Raw genomic sequence first — 17,585 nt, 5'->3', positions numbered from 1 at the left:
AAGACACTTTACAGCATTAGTCAGCATTATTCAGTCACTCCATACCCAGTGTTGGTCAGCTACCAGCTAGCCACAGCTGCCCTGGAGCAGACTGACGGAAGCGCGGCTGCCGTGCCAGTCTGTGATTGGAGCCCCCCTGTGGCACCTGATTTTCCCAGCAGTCTCCCATCCAAGTACTACCCAGGCCTGGCATGGCTTAGCTTCTGAGATCTGACAGGATCAGGCTTTGACAAGACAGTATGGCCAGATATTTATTTATTCTGATTTCTTATTGTATTTGCATATTTTTATTGAAGGTAAAAATACTGTGCGAGGATAGCAGAATAGAAATGTAGACCTATAACTACTGAACTAGGTTTAAAAACTACAATGCAGTGCTAAACTAGACAGTGCTATATTGTATTGTACTGTAATGCACTAAGAGCTAGAACGAAACCAGGTTTCAGCTGAGACAAAACTTGAAAGACAAAATTAAACCAAGATTGATACTGGTCTACAGTGGCGGGTGGTATAATTTTTTTATTTTTTATTTTTTTGGGAGGGGGAGAGGCCAAAATTATAAATATATATTATTAATATATGTATTATACATAGACTATATAGTGTTATAACAAATGCCAGAAACTGACAGTCATTTTGGTCTTATTGGCTGAACTATCAGAGCACAACCCACAGCCAAGCTCAAAATTTACGTAGCAGCACAACCTGATCCACCGCTCACGGCCAGCCCCAACAACACAACATAACACACCACTCACACCCAGCCCCAACAACGTCAGCAAAACTACAATAAGAGGCTACGGTCACAACATGAACACACGGCATCAGCACCGCTCCTCCGCACCCATAAGCTCATTTACACACAATTTCCCTCCATCCTCAGACTTACCCAAAACTAACGAAAACACGCCTCTTACCTTTTCCAAATGACTGATGCTGAGTGTTTCCTCTATCCGCTGTCCCCTTGGTTCTGTCTCCAAAAGTGTATTGTCCACAACGAAGAGATGAAACTGGTCCAGATCCTGGTCCAGTGAGGTCTGTGACGCGAGGTCTGGGAGCCGAATGCACGAGCTGATTGTAAACTAGTCTTAATCTCACTTCCCACTTAAATGTGAAAGTTACAACAGTCCATATTAGCACCAGGACACCAGGTGGACTTAGAGCAGCGAGCAGTGCAAATCAGAATAAGAGCCATAGGATCTCACTGCAGCCAGAAGCACTCATTCCATCTTAATGCTTCTTTTTTTCCTTCTCTGAAGAGAAGATATTTTACTCCCTAAGACTGTTCCTTGGACGTACTTTGACTTGAAATTGAACTCGCCATAATTGGATCGTACACAGGTCTGTTGTTCTCCATTCATTAGCCTGTAGTAGTAAGATGCCGTCAGTGGAGAGTTGGGGCTGAGCGACAGCTGAGTGACCACACCACCACAATAGGTCAACGTGTGTGTTACTGTTTATTCAGACCAATCTCTTGATTTCATGGCACCCCCACCCAAGCAACATAATTACGTCAAATTTTCTCAAAACTTCAGGCTCTTCCATAGATCTCCATTAAGTCGCTCTGACTCACTGCACTCAAATTCCAAACACATGATTCAAATAAAGTGATATGAGCACATTTAACATGATAAAAATATGTCTATGCAGATACACGTTAAATTTTAAACAAAATATTAAAGATATAGCCTAATACAAAATAATAACTTTTTTTTTTTTTATATATCTAGGTCAAATTAGGGAGTGCGGCACACTTGCTCCCTCTATTGACCAGCCGCCACTGCTGGTCTAATTCCAAAAGAGCAATTTGGAATTTTCAACCTTCTAAACAATTAGCTTGTTCCTACTTCTGTCAGACTGCTGTACTTGGAATATGTCCTGAGCTATTTTGAAGTAACTTTACTCTTATTATCAACAAGTTAGACTAAACCAACTGGACTTACTTAGCTTTTGAAACTGATGTTTCGCAACCAAGCAGGTAGCTTTATCAGGGCTTGTGTTGGTGACTGTGACTCACACTAAACGTAACAGTGCTGACATTTTAGTGATGTCAGCAAGAAAATCCTGAGCATCCTTTGTATGGCTCTGTCACAGGCTTTGGAGTGTACTAGCCTGGAACATCTTACTCTCCAGGCTAGTACATCGCAAAGAAAAGATCCCAAAAGGTAGGAAAGCAGAAGTAGTTTATGTAGTAATGTGCAGCACAAAGGATTGTATCAGCATTTACATTGGTGAAACACCTAAGCCATTTGAGACGCGCCTCTATCAACACCACCACAAAACATTTTCTGGTCTGAACTATGCTGTGTACTTGCACATGGAGGAGACACGCTACACTTTTGACAACAGTGACACTTTTGGATCAGGAACCTCTGTGGTTTGAAGGAGGCTGCATATGAAAGATCTTTGAGGCCAGCCCTAAAGAGAGATGGGGGACTGCACTTCCAGCTCTCACACCTAAGACAGAGCCATACAGATACAATGGCCCAGGTCTTTCTTGGTGATGTCACTGAAATGTCAACACCGCTACATCTTACAGGAGTCACAGTCACCAAGACGAGCCCTTATACTTGGATGTACCAAAATTTGCATAAGTTAACATTACTCTTATTTATTTTTTACTTTTTTGCTGTTTTACCTACCTATGAGTGTCCTACCTGAGCTGCGCTTCCTCCTTAGCACATGTGTAACATATGACTGGGACTGTGCTGTTGAACTCTCATGCATTTGATAATTCAAGGACTTGGGACAGACCTGAAATGTTCCTATGGCACCACCCTGAGACATTTGGCCTTGTGCTGTGATGGACACTCCAGGGAGGGAAGCTATTTTTAATAAACCCGGAACTCATATTAAAGGAGTTTGACTACTCATTAAAATTGTTTTATTTATATAAATGTATATATATATATATATATATATATATATATATATATATATATATATATATATATATATATATATATATATATATATATATATATATATATATATATATATATATATATATATATGGACCAGTGCATTATCCCGATGAGCTCCTCTTTGTCTCTGCTCTTCTTAACTGAATGTGTGCGGTGTAGAAACATTTGAAACTACAACGTTTACATGTAATATCCTCCCATCTACAGTAAAGCACAAACTGATTTTAATTTACAACAGGCTGTTGTAGAAAAAGTTCTTACTAACTGTATTATTTTTTTGTCCCACAATGCATTGCAATCTACAGTTATGACATGTAATTTCTGAAAGCAAGAAGCAGTTGTAAAAGTTACTGTAGAAACTACAGAAATTTGTTAGAGTGCACAGAGAGGGAGGCTCTGTGCTGTAGGCTAAGGAAGCACCATGGGCATCTACAGCACAGGTTCAAGAACACATAAACAAACTTTACTTTTTTGAACTTTTAACCATAATATAGTTTTTCCCTCATCACAAACATACCTGGAGTTGTACTTGATTTATTTGCACTTTGATTAATCCTCACTTAGTAAGTCTGCTCCTCCTAAGCCCTATTAAAAATATGTAACTTTGAAATTCCCAGTTTTGTGATATAACAAGTCTCCTGGGCAGCTTTCGTTTGTAACATTTTCTTTCAGTCACTCTCCATCCATTTTCTTCCGCTTATCCGGGGCCGAGTCGTGGGGGCAGCAGTCTTAGCAAGGACTCCCAAAATTCCTTCACCCCTCTAGCTCCTTCAGGTGGACCCGGGGTGTTCTCAGGCAAGCTGAGAGACATAGTCCCTATGGCGTGTCTTTCCTGGGGCTTCATTCCGGTGGGACATGCCCAGAATATCTCCGTAGGGAAGTGTCCAGGAGGCATCCGGAACAGATGCCCAAGGCACCTCAGCTGGCTCCTCTCAACATGGAGCAGCAGCTCTACTCTGAGCTCCTCACTCTATCTCTGAGGGAGTGCCCAGCCACTCTGCAGAGAAAACTCATTGTCCTTTGTCCATTCAATCATTACTCCAAAGCTCATGACCATAGGTGTGGATAGGAACGTCGATTGACCAGTAAATTGAGAGCTTTGCTTTTTAGCTCAGCTCCCTCTTCACCACAATGGTCTGATGATACAGCAACCACATCACTGCTGTTGCTGCACCAATTCGCCTGTCAGTCTCATGCTCTATTCTCCCCTTCACTAGTGAACAAAGACCCCGAGATACTTGAACTCCTCCACCTGAGGAACTTTCCACCCACCTGGAGAGGACAAGCCACCTTTTTCCTGGCCAAGAACCATGGCCTTGAATTTGGAGGAGCTGATTTTCATCCCAGCTGCTTCTCTGCCCCAGTGCATGCTGCAGGTCCTGGTTCAACGGAGCCATTAGAACATCATCTGCAAACAGCAGAGATGAGATCCTGTGGTCCTGGACCGCCCTTAGCAAAGGGCCCTGGACCCTATACTCCCGGAGCACCCCCCACATGACACTTCTCCAGTGCCCTGGAACAGACCTTACCAGGAAGGCTGAGGAGTGTGATCCCACTGTAGTTGGAACCTGCCCTCCATCCCCCTTTCTTAAACAGAGGGGCCACCACCCCGGTGTGCCAGTCTAGAGGTAATGTCACCTTCCGCCACACGATGCTGCAGAGATGTGTCAGCCAAGACAGCCCCACAGCATCCAGAGATTTAAGATTCTCAGGAAGGATCTCATCCACCCCCGGAGCCTTGCCACCACCACCAAGCTTGCCAACCACCTCAGTGACTTCAGCCAGGGTGATGGATGACTTCGCCTCCATGTCCCCAGCCTCGGCTTTCTCCTGGGAAGACATGATGGCGGGATTGAGGAGATCCTTAAAGTATTCCTTCCACTGCGTCCCCAGTCTCCCCCAGAATCTGAGAGGTGTGAGTTGAAGGTCTTCTTGATAGAGGGCTCTGCCAGATATTCCAAACTGACTTTAACTATATGCTTGGGTCTGCCAGATCTTTCTGGCTTCCTCCTTTGCCAGCGGACACAAATCACCACCAGGTGGTAATCAGTTGACAGCTTTGGCCTTCTCTTCAGTGTCCAAGACACGCAGCCGAAGGTCAGATGACACGATGACAAAGTTGATCATCGACCTCTGGCCTAGGGTGTCTTGGTGCCACATCCACTGATGGATATCCTTGTCCTCGAACAAGTGCTTTTTGTAGCATTTTGTGTTGAAAAGCACTCTGTAAATAAAGTTTGGTTGATTGATTGATTGAACATGATGTCCGTTATAGACGAACTGTGATTAGCACAAAAGTCCAATAACAGAACACCCTTCCCAATCACCCTGATCCCGATCACCCCGATCCTGATCACCAATGACAGTGACATGTGTCACAGTGACATGTGTCATGTGAGAGACCTGTCCCCTGATCCAAAGGCGCAGGGACATGACCCTCTCGTTCAATGGGGTGAACTCCAACACATGGCAGCTGAGTCCCCCACAGCTCAGTCTTAAACAAACTGTGCTAATCCAAGAACCTGTAGAGAAATTATTTGACACAGTAGTTAAAAAAAAATTGATTGTTCTTAATTAGTGATTTATTTGAATTGCAGCATTACAACAACAATAACATTAAAAAATGAAATTAATGAAAATATAATTCTGAATAAGGTAAAGTATAATAGTTAAAGGCCCTATATTACACTATTTTCAAATGTTATATGTTGTTTCCTGATCAATAAACATACCTGGAGTTGTGTTTTGTTTCATTCACGCATGTGTAACACTCAAACCCTGCATATTTAAAATGAGTTCTTCTCTCAACAGAAAATGTCCCATGTGGTACTACAGCAAGTGCTCCACTGTCTTTTGAAATCCGTACACCTTCACAAGAATCATTTGGCTGATTTTAATCTATGGAATTGTCAGTCTCTATTGAACTAAAGATTTAAGATTTATAACAGAATAGAGCATTTTGAGTTTTGCAGATGTAGACAGAGAGCTCATTACTCAAACGTGTGAATGAAACAAAACACAACTCCAGATATGTTTTGTGTAAAAGGAGGTAACAGCACTCTAACATGGCTTAAAATTTACAAGAGTCAGTTTTGTGCTTGTGCTACTTATATGTGTAGGGGTTTATATATTTATTATTTTGTGTCACATTTTTATGTGTATAATTATTTATTCAGTCAAAAAATAATTAAGTGAAGAAAGTTTGCTTTTATCTTTTACCCACTTAGTGAAATGTTCTCTATACTATACACAGGCAGTGATTGTTACAAGCCGGGGGAGACTGAGTGGTTCCTCTAATTAAATAGACTTGGAGATCACAGGGACTTCTAGGACAGTTACTGTTATGTGTGCCTAATATTTACCCAGGACACACATTTTTTGGTAGTTTTTATGGCATGTGTTTTGTGTGTTTGTGTGTGTTTAGTGCTGTTATGTGCTTTTATTTGTCAAAGCAAAACTATTACGTAAACTTATTTGCAGTAGGGTTGCGAGGTTATTACCTCAATGCATGTCCAACAGTGAAATGATAAACTTCAATATAATTGACAAACTAGGGAAATCTCGGCTATTTTGCTAAAAGAAAAGCAAACAAAAAATATAAGTAATTATTTAATAAATATGTAATAATTTATTTTGTTTCAGTTGTTGTCTAGGGTTATAAGTGTAAGGTTATATTATAATAATAAGGTGTAAGTGTGTACTATAATGCCAGCAGCAGATGACAGATGCAGTAGCTCCATCTGGTGGAGGCACTGTGTTTTACCTCTGACCCCTGTCATGTTGTGTTGCAGGAGATGAACTGATGCGATGTGTGGACCTCTATAACCAATTTCAGTCCAAATGGTTTGAAGAGATGGTCACCACCAGCCTGGTAAGTGTGGGTTTACAGTTGATCCTAGTTTTCAGACACTATACCCTTACTTGAGTAATATATTATACAGTCTAACAGTACTCTTACTTGAGTAAGCACAAACACCAAACATCAGTTTAAAATTTAAAGCCAATTAGTGGCACAGTGGCTGAATAGCTAGCACTCTCGCCTCACAGCAAGAAGCTTCCAGGTTTGACTCCCTGGTCAACCTGGGCCTTCCTCTGTAGAATTTGTACGCTTTTTAGTTTTATCATGGTTGCTTGTATTCTTGTGCTGACCTCGGTGCATCCTCTTGTGGCTACAGGAGCTAGAGCGTCTGGAGGTGGAAAGGGTGGAGATGATCCGACAGCATCTTTGTCAGTACACCACCCTGAGGCATGAGACCGACATGTTCAACCAGAGCGTAAGTGCCCGTTACACTATAACAACTAAAAAAAGCAATTTACCTAGTGAGTGGTAGGTGTTAAAATCTGTGTAATACAAGACATCAAATAATGGGCATTGACATTAAGCTACAAGAAAACTAGTTAGTATCCCACCCAAGCATATTGAGGTTAAAGTTCATAAACCCTAAATGGAATTCCCTTGTTTGTCCAGACAATGGAGCCAGTGGACAAGCTGTTGCAGTATGTGGACCCGGCAAGAGACAGAGAGTTGTGGGTACGAGAGAACAAGACTGGGGAGATCCGACCTGTAAACTTGGAGATCTGAAATTATATACCCTCTAGAGATATGAACTGCTCCCACACTCCTGGAGATCTAGTCCTACCCTTCTAGAAGAACTGCTCCTCTTCACAGATAAATCTGATCTAAACTGCTCCTACTCTTCAGAGAGGCCATCCATGGACATATGATGAACCGCTCCTGCTCTAGAGGAGATATGATCTGCTTCTACCCTCCAGACTGGCCAACCATGGAGATATGAACTGCTCCTACCCTTCTAGAGCTCTGATCTGCTAATTTTGACAGATGGGCCAAGAGAGCCAAATTGTTCCTACCCTCTGGAGATCCAAACAGCTCCTACCTTCTGGAGATCTGAACTGCTTCTTATCATCCTGGAGATCAAATCTATACTTTTCAGATTGTTCCACCTACAGATCTGAACTTCTACTCCCCAGAGTCAACAACCAGGAGTTATGAAAAGCTCCTAATCTCCTGGAGTTCCAAACTGCCTCTAGCCTCCAGACTGGTCAACCATGGAGATATTAACTGCTAAAATCTTTGGGACTGGTCATCCATGAAGATCCTGACAGATCAACCTGAAAGTTTAAACCTCTATTACTCTCCTAGAGATATTATCCTCTCCTACATTCCAGACCAGTCCACCTAGAGATATGAACTGCTCCTACCCACCTAGAAATCTAGATTGACAGAGGAATGCCAACTGCTCCTTCCAGTCTGATCAGCATGGAGATATGAAGAGTTCATACCTTATTAGAGCTCTGAACTGCTCTTGCCCAGCTCTCCATGCCCAAAGGGGCTGGTTGCGCATAAACGGTGTATTCAGATGCTGTAGTGAGGGGGTGTGGCAGGTGCCAGCTTTAAATCAGAGGTGCTATACCTAGCTCTGCTTAAAACTGTTGTTACAATTTTTCATAACTAACACTTTGTTGAACCTTCTCACTCAATAGATACAGGTTCTACTCATTTCTCGGATTAAAAATTAAAATGTCAAAGTTAAAAAGAGTTACATTTTAACTACTTTTTTATTTTAAACAAACATATTCTTCTCAAAGTAGTTTTCAGACATATTTTACTTCTGCGTGTAATATATTATGCTGTGTGTCAGTATTCTTACATCTTACAGTAAAAGTTTGGTTTGCTCTTCCCACAAGTGTCAAAAGCTGATGAAATTATTTTAACATTTGTGTTTCTTGTCTCTCTCCTTCAAATTTAGTTCTTGTTTTTGTGTCTATGCTTTGAAAATACTGAATTTTATGCATTATTCATTGTTTTGCAGTTTAGTTTAGTTTATTTATTTAATGAGACAGGAACAGTGGGCAATATACATTAACCTTAACAGGAGAGTTGCATTGTACTGGGTTATAGGGCCAGTGCTAATTTCCACCTGTAGTCCCTGGGCAGATTGATGTTATAATTCATAAAATCAAACATACAAAGAGAATGTCTTTATGTTTGGAGCATCATAACAATTCTGTATCATCATTCACACCTAGTTCTCTCAGCACCTGAGAGATGAGAGATGAGATACAACGCGTATTGTGTATTACAGGCGGGGAGTAATTACACACGGGTGGGTCAGGACTAAACCAGGTCTAAACCAGGACTAATCTTGGATTTAAGAGAGAAAATTCCGAGCTGTTTGTCCGCAAAGAGCGATCGGGCAACTGCCGCATTTAACTCCGTGAGGTGCGGAGCTGAGCCGGTCTTTTCTCCTGCGGTCACCTCCAAGCCCGTCCTGACAGTGAGTCCTGTTTCAGTTCTGGTTTAGTCCTGGTTTAGTCCTGTTTTAGTCCTAGTTCAGTCGTGGATTAGTCTTCCTCTTCAGTCCTGGAATCAGTCTTGGGTTAGTCCTGGTTTAGTCTTGGTTCAGTCCGTGGCGTAGGCAGCGCAAAAGTTTGATATAATCTCGGGTTAACAGGCAGGTGTGGTCCTGTACTGCTCGGTTGCGTTGTTGTACTGCGCGGGTGCGGTGTTGTACTGCGCGGGTGCGGTGTTGTACTGCGCGGGTGCGGTGTTGTACTGGGGGTCTCCAAAAATGGACCCGTGTGGGACTCTGCGCTGTTGGGCTCCATTACGGAATAAATGAATCTTCAGTTTGTTACATAAAGAAGGAGGAAAATAACACAAGGACGACAGCAGCAACAAGTTTTAAGAAGGAAGTAAAAAGGGTTGCACCTGTCCTGTCTGAGAAAAGTGTATAAAGTTTGTGGTGAGGGGTTTTACAGCCTTAACACAGATAGAATAGTTGTAAAATATAAAGCAGACTACTTCGCGGATTTCACCTATCGCGGGTTATTTTTAGAACGTAACCCCCACGATAAACAAGGGACCACTGTACAGTCCCTGACAAAAGTCTTGTCGCTTATCCATTTTGTAGAAACATAAGCTTATAACTTGACTTTAAATTAACCGATTGGTTTTAGAAATGTCTCATATGAAAGCTGAAACCCTCCCAAATTATGCTCAATATACTAAAAAAAAATTGCTTCACTGAAAAAAGATTGATCATTTAATGACCACAGAAAGGTCAGATTTTGGCAAGACAAAAGTCTTGTCGCCTTGTCATATGATGCACCCAATCCTAGATTACAACCTCACCTGTGGTCAGTTACTGATCAATCAGTTAGTGGGTGTGTATAAAAAGAACCCCAGCACACCAGACCTTCACATCAACTGCAACTTGACCTCTGACAACATGCCTAAGATCCACCCTGAGACCAAAGCATTAATTATCAAGAGGCTGAAGACCAGATCCACTGCTGAGGTGGTGACACCTTCAATGTGTCTCAGCGTCAAGTACAAAGAATAAGAAAAAGATCTGAAATGACTGGAGATGTTTTTGACAAGCCCAGGTCCGGCAGACCCCGCAAGACAACTGCTCGGGAGGACCGTTTGTTGATTCGAAAATCCAAGGCCAGCCCCTTTTCCACCTGGTCACCTCAAGTCCCTGTGTCAACCTGAACAGTTTGTAGAATTCTGTCTCGAAATGGCCTCCATGGTCAAATCAGTGCACAGAAACCAGCACTAAACAAAAGGCAATTAAAAAAACGTGTGGCATTTGCCAAGGCCCACAGCCTGCTAAAAGGATGGACACTGGAAAAGTGGCAGAAGGTGGATTTCTCAGATGAATCCTCAGTTGAATTACATCACAGCTACCACAAATATTGCAGGAGACCTACTGGAGCCTACATGGATCCAAGATTCACCCAGAAAATAGTTAAGTTTGGTGGCGGAAAAATCATGGCCTGGGGTTACATCCATTATGGGAGTGTGTGAGACATTTGCAGGGTGGAAGGCAATATCAATAACCTAAAATATCAAGAAGTATTAGCTACCTCTTACATTCCCAACCATAAAAGGGGTCAAATTTTGCAGCAGGATGGTGCTCCATCGCATACTTTTATCTCGACATCAAAGTTTCTCAAGGCGAAGAAGATCAAGGTGCTCCAGGACTGGCCAGCCCAGTCACCAGACATGAACATCATTGAGCATGTCTGGGGTAGAATGAAAGAGGAAGCATGGAAGGCAAAACCAAAGAATCTTGATGAACTCTGGGAGGCATGTAAGACGCTTTCTTTGCTATTCCTGATGACTTCATCAACAAATTGTATGAATCACTGTCAAACCGCATGGATGTGTCCTTCAAGCTCATGGAAGTCATACAAGGTATTAAATATGGATCTCACAGCACCACTACTTAATTCACTGACGTTATGCAACATATTTTTGTATTTGAAGTAAATTATTCGTTCAGTTTTCTGTAGTCGACAAAACTTTTGTCTTGCCAAAATCTGACCTTTCTGTGTTCATTAAATGATCAATCTTTCTTCAGTGAAGCAAATTTATTTTAGTATATTGAGCATAATTTGGGAGGGTTTTAGCTTTCATATGAGACATTTCTAAAACCAATCGATTAATTTAAAGTCAAGTTATAAGCTTTTGTTTCTACAAAATGGATAAGCGACAAGACTTTTGTCAGGGAGTACTCTCACCTCCAACCTGTGCACATGACCTCCCACTTGTCCCGACCGAGACGGAAAACGGAGAATTTCTTGTACAAGTCACTGTTAAATGCGCATTTGTGCTTCGGTATGTTGCAGACTGACCGACTGTTTGTGTCTGCTCGCTCCTTCTGAGTCACAGATGCTACGAGTAGGGATGGGCATTCGATGAAATTTTCTTAATCAATCGTCGGAAGAATTAACGATCGATTATCGATTAATCATTAAAGTTTTTATATTAAAATGATCATCATTATTATTACTATCTGCACTACTAATCTGCATAAATAAATTCAACTTTACGACATATAAACCGTAATGACTCTAGAGCCACATCAATCCGTTTGACATTATAATGTGTTTAATTCAGTTTTGTGCAACTCTCACAGAAATGAAACTTAAAACCGCATTGCTAATTTGCATAAACTCAGCGAAGATAAAACTCCAGCTCTTGTGCGCTGATGCGGTTCAGCTTCTGTCGGATTAAAAGATACGACTCAGTGGAATACAGGTTAGTGTGACCATATTTGCGTTTGTCAAAATCAGAACACCGTACGGGGGGTGGGAGGTGGGGACTCGTCATCGACATTGCGCGACTCTCACCTGGTAAAGCTTTGTCCACTGCACACCGAAACATATGTTCCTGCTTTGTACACTGTGCACATGGACTCACACTTGTCCCAAATGCAACGGAAAGTGTGGAATTTCTTGTACAAATCATCGTTAAATACACATTTGTGCTTCAGTATGCTGCAGACTGACGGACTGTTTGTGTTTGCTCACTCCTTCTGAGTGCAGAGAGCTACATGTACGGACCCCTGTTTGGTCACGCTACGCACAGCAACCTACATTCGGTTTGTCGATTAAAATTAACGTAATCGATGAAATTCTTAATGATAAATTATCGATTAATCATGCCCATCCCTAGCTACGAGAGACGCTCAGTTTAATGCCCCCAATGAACAGTACTGAAAACCCGGACATTTGCATCACTTTATAAAAAAAACCCGGACGCCGGACAGGACGCAAAACACGGACATGTCTGGGGAAAAACGGACGTTTGGTCACCCTAACATTATGGGCGCAGGTTTGGTTTGAGAGGACTCACTGTTTTGCACTATAGTGTTCCCTTTTCATATGCTTTATAGTGTATTATATTCAGGCTGAGATCACGCATTATTGTTTCAAATTTCAGCACGATCGGACTAAGCATGTGCGTGTAATAATAAAATATTTTTGGGGGAGTCTTTTCGCCCCTACTGGCCAGCAGTGAAAAATTCCCCATGTCCATAATATACTTTTTTGCTCATAATTATGCATAGAATTTAATTCCCAAATTTGGTGCAGATTCGATAATGTTGACGTATCATGTGTATGGTAGGGGACGCTATAGTGTTCACTTTTCATATGTTTTATAGTGTATTATATTCAGGCTGAGATCATGCATTAGTGATTCAAATTTCAGCACAATCGGACTAAGTCTGTGCGAACAGGAGCAAATAATGTCACCTTGAAAAACCGTGACGTAAACCGTGACAGTTATCAAAATAAATTGGATAACTTTAGATGCCCCACTTCTGTAGATGATGTACGGTGATTTTATGTGAGCCTGTTTGACCCTATTTCTTACCTTATTTTAATACTACTGAGCTATTTTAATACTATTTTAATACTACTACTTCTAATCCTAAAAAAAAAAATCTAACCCTACAATACAACCCTTGACAATCTTGAAGCCCCCCCTTAGCCTACAATAACACTATTGCTGCTGCTAGTCCTAATACTGCAACTATTTCTACCATACAGGCCTCATCCATCTTGTAGAACCCCATCCATCTTGAAGCCCCCCTTCACCTAACATGTGAACCTGTCTCAACTCTTACCCTGCCATAAACTTTTTTTTTTTTTTTTTTTTTTCATTGAAAGCCTTGAAAGAGGATTAATCAATATAAGAATTGCGAGTCTGGACTGTCACACAGACACTGGACTGTCACACAGACACTGGACTGTCACACAGACACCTCTGATGTCCCCTGTATCCCTGTATACTATTCAATGTGTGTGGTTATACTTAGATTTTGCCAATGAATCCTCATTGAATATAAGAAAGTCTATGCTCCTTAATTTTAACGTTTTAAAGTTAGTGAGCGTAGACCTTTCCTATAGCTTTGAATGACAACACACATTTTTCATGTTGTTTGGCAACAAACAGTATAGGTAAGTTTTTTTGTATAATTTTACAATATTGTATTGTTGAAGTACAGAACATTTATTTGTTTGTTTTCCTCATAGTGAGATGGAACTTTAAACTGGTGGCTGTAGAGAGGAGGAGTGGAGGAGGAAGCTTCTATCCATGTTTGTCATACAAAGTACAGGTACACTTGAGATGACTTGTATTTGTCCCTCCTCCAAGTGTACTGAATATTTGTGTTTTTTTGCACAAGGTCCAGGCTGGGTCAGGAGGGAGGCTGAGGTCCTGACGTGGGACTGCTGTGTGACTAACTCACAACAGGTAAGTTTTTCATATTTATAGTATAAAGTATTCATGTACAGTACATTTATTTGTGTGTTTTTCTTCCAGTGAGATGGAGAGGAGGAGTGGCGGAGGAGGCTTATATCCATGTATCTTCTATCCAGGGACAGAAATGAAAGGCTTGTGGCTGTAGCCACTGTGAAACGTGTCAGTGATGTTCATGCTTTATCGGTGTGTCCGTCTTGTAATTCAGCACTCATAAACTCAGACTGTGTCAGAGTGACCCTGCACCCCAATTCAGCCTTTATTCCAAAACTGGTTGACGCCTGTACCTAAGTGTGGACACTTTTCAGCCTCCTTCCCACATTTCTGCTGAGCAGCAGCATTCACACAGGTTGTGCCCTGTGCGTGTGGCACATGGCATCCTTTACCAACACTGTAATGCTACACAACACAGTGAACACAAGGCCCTTATGGGAAACCTGAACAATTTCCTTAAACACCAAAATGTAAGTAATGCACTGTTCTACACACAACTATTTTTAAGTGCATTCATTGTGGACAACAAAAAGTGTTCTATTTAATTGTCTTGTGTTCTGTTCTCTTCGAGATTCAGGAGCAGGACCACACCTCAACCTCCCCCTGCTCCTCTCCAGTGAGCCACAGCTCAGCTCAACCACACCTTCAGTTACCCTGAAGCATTTTCTATCCAGGCCTATCCTGACAGCACAGTCTGTCTCTGCTCTCTCGACCCCTTCCCTCTCACCCCGTGTCTCTCGCTCAGCCTGTAGACCTCATCGTCTACAAAGGAGGGGGGGTCCTGAATCGTCTGGGCTGACCACCTGAGACAGAGCCCCCGATCCTGACTCCCCTCCCCGCCATCACACATCTGTCCATCGTCAATAAATATCTTGATCGTATTCCATTGTTGTGGTGTGGTCCTTGCCAGTGAAATACTACTGTGTGGCTGAAAATGAAGACTGTCTGTCTGATATTAAGACATGTGCCAAGTTCCGCAACCTAAACGACCGCAACAAGCTGTTAAGAACTTTAGCAGTCAACAGCATAAGCAATGTTTACTGTTATATGTCGTGTTTGAATAGCCCTTTATTTATTCTGACTATTCAATTATTTCAGTTATTCCACTTGTATTTTGTTTATTAGAATTTTGGCTGAAGATAATAAATCTATTTGCATTTCTACCACCAGATGCCACCAAAAGATATTCAAACTCAAATAAATGTAATAGCTGCAAGATTTGTATCATAGGCCCACTGATCCTGAATCAGGATCCTGATATCCTCGTCCACCACCTAAAGATAAAGATAATAAAGATAATAAAGTTGTTCTCCTGAGTGCGGGGCATCTCTCGGGTCTCAAGTTAAAGGACTAAGGTACTGTACTTAGGTAAGGTACAGATACCCAAAATGTATACTTTTACATTTTAAAGTGGATACTCTTTTTTTCAAACTGTTGTGAATGTCTGACCTGCTCAGTGTTAAAGAGTTGATCGAAAAGGCAAAAATGCCGGAGTTAATGGGACATGGTGATGAAAAAGAAGATCTTCAGAAAGAGCTGAATGATCTACGGATTAGACTTAAAGGAAAAGAAGAAGCTATGCAGCAGATGATAACTAAAAATGACCCTACAACCCAGGCCAAATAGGTGAGCCCGGACAAAGAGACAAGCTCACATTTTCTAGTTTGGTCAGGCAGATTGAAAGCAGACTCATTAAAAGCTACCAAGAACACTATCCTGACTGGGTTGCAGAATGATAATATCAAGAGTGACATGCAGCCCTATCTCCTCCAGGCAACTACATCTGATCAAGTGTTGTTAGAGAAAGTGAAAATAGCATGTGCACATGAAAAAGAACGACCAGATGAGAAGAAACGTGCTGTTCCTCAGCGAGCAACTACAGTTAACACAATTCAGCCTAGTGACACACCAGCCCCTGCCGAGGTGAAGACGGTCCAAAAACAAAGCACTGCTGTTATGCCACCAGAGCTCCTGTCTGAGATTAAGGAGATGTGCTCTGAGATGGTGCTTTTAAAGGAGTTGAGAGCTGAGGTGTCCCAGATCATAGAGACTATGCACAAGTCTACAGCTGCAGCACCCATCTGAGGGGGGCCTGAGAACCATCACCCAGCGCAGACCTTCACGCCACGCCCACCGTACCAGGAGCAACCCTTGCTGTACCGCTGTGAGATAGTATTTTGATCCCAGGGTCAAAATACTATATGGTATGTTGACCCCAGGGTCACCTCACTGTGGGGTCAAAATCCTATACCACACTGGGAGCATCACCCACCGTGCCAAGTGGAGCCATCTGCCAGGACCTTCTACTCCCAGCGCACCCAAGCAGCTCTTCAGATGTATCACACTTCCTCAGGTTCAGGAACAGCGAGGGGGGGCACCAAATTCCAGCAGAGCTTTGCCCCTCAGCGGTACCATATGTCACGCCCACCACCCAGGTGTTACTCTTGCTTTCACACAGGGGAAGAGTTCTGTCAGCACTGTTTTAGATGTGGAAGTGGTGAGCATTTTAGGGCAGGCTGTAAAGCACAGAGGCCAACAAGACAAGCCAGGGGTAGTACTTTAAACTAGCAGGGGTCACTCCAACGGGACATGGTGTGACCATAGAGACAGTCAGGTCCCAGTGTTACGGTTGTACTACTAAAAGTGAGATTCACACCCAGTCAGTGTTAGAGCTCCTGATTGACTGTTTAGTACAGCCTCCTGTTTTAGGTTTTCCTGACTTCTCACAACCATTTATCCTACATACAGATGCCTCTAGCCAGGGATTAGGCGCTGTTTTGTATCAAAGGCAAAATGGCAAAATCCGTGTGGTAGCTTATGGATCAAGAACACTCAGCAAGTTTCGTGATTACTTGTACTATGCACCCTTCTTTACAGTGTATAGTGACAATAACCTGTCGAAGTTTTCACTTTTTCATTGGTTTATTTAACAATAACTGGCAACGTCACAAGGGGGCAGTACAACAATAATAACAACATTGTAAAATTACTGCATGACAACATTGACCTTATAACAGTCCCACTTAATTTTACAATACCATTTGTATAAGATTTTCCCTTTTGAAAATAAAATGAAAAAACATATTTACGCCTGACTAACAACTAGGCATAATAAACACTTAATAAACTGAACACAGGCCAATCTCTTCTCTGAGATGCTCAAACTTTTGCTTAGGCAAGGGTTTTGTTAGAATATCTGCCCTCATATGATCTGTTGAGATATACTGCAACTGTATTTGTCCATTCTGCACACATTCACGAATGTAGTGGTAACGAATGTCTATGTGCTTGGTTCTTGCATGATCAACTGGATTCTTTGCTATTGCGATGGCTCCTTGATTATCCTCCAGGATCACAGTCGGTATGGTCTCCATTCCAAGTTCAGTTAGTAGTCGTCTCAGCCACGTTCCTTCCTGTGCAGCTTGGCTTAGTGCGACATACTCAGCTTCTGCAGTTGAAAGTGCTACTGTGGCTTGTTTCTTACTCAGCCAACTTACTGCTCCTCCAGCGAGTAGAAAGATGTTTCCTGTAGTTGAACGCCGATCATCCTGATCACCTGCCCAGTCTGCATCTGAGAATCTAAGTTTCTAACT

The 17,585-nt window shown here is 42.1% G+C and overlaps 1 protein-coding gene and 1 long non-coding RNA gene across 4 annotated transcripts in view; both read left to right on the top strand.

Annotated features, from left to right (window-relative positions):
• LOC110173964 (growth arrest-specific protein 7-like) overlaps positions 1-8,657 on the top strand; it is an 89,075-nt gene extending 80,418 nt beyond the window's left edge. For all 3 annotated transcript variants that reach the window (XM_055150437.1, XM_020939987.2, XM_055150438.1), the window contains 3 exons: positions 6,716-6,795; positions 7,100-7,198; positions 7,393-8,657. In XM_055150437.1, the coding sequence (XP_055006412.1) occupies positions 6,716-6,795; positions 7,100-7,198; positions 7,393-7,506 (293 nt within the window). In that variant the 3' untranslated portion in view covers positions 7,507-8,657. The remainder of the gene's footprint in view (positions 1-6,715; positions 6,796-7,099; positions 7,199-7,392) is intronic.
• A 4,714-nt stretch (positions 8,658-13,371) lies between these two features.
• On the top strand, positions 13,372-17,187 carry LOC110173966 (uncharacterized). Its single transcript, XR_002319174.2, has 4 exons — positions 13,372-13,855; positions 13,925-13,992; positions 14,062-14,462; positions 14,564-17,187. It is a non-coding gene; the product is annotated as an uncharacterized LOC110173966 (long non-coding RNA).
• The last annotated feature ends 398 nt before the right edge of the window (positions 17,188-17,585 follow it).

This window comes from Boleophthalmus pectinirostris, unplaced genomic scaffold (assembly GCF_026225935.1).
Source record: "Boleophthalmus pectinirostris isolate CB_2022bp ecotype Guang Dong unplaced genomic scaffold, ASM2622593v1 HiC_scaffold_14, whole genome shotgun sequence".
Classification (NCBI taxonomy): Eukaryota; Metazoa; Chordata; class Actinopteri; order Gobiiformes; family Gobiidae; genus Boleophthalmus; species Boleophthalmus pectinirostris.
This window is presented reverse-complemented; position numbering and strand designations above follow the sequence as displayed.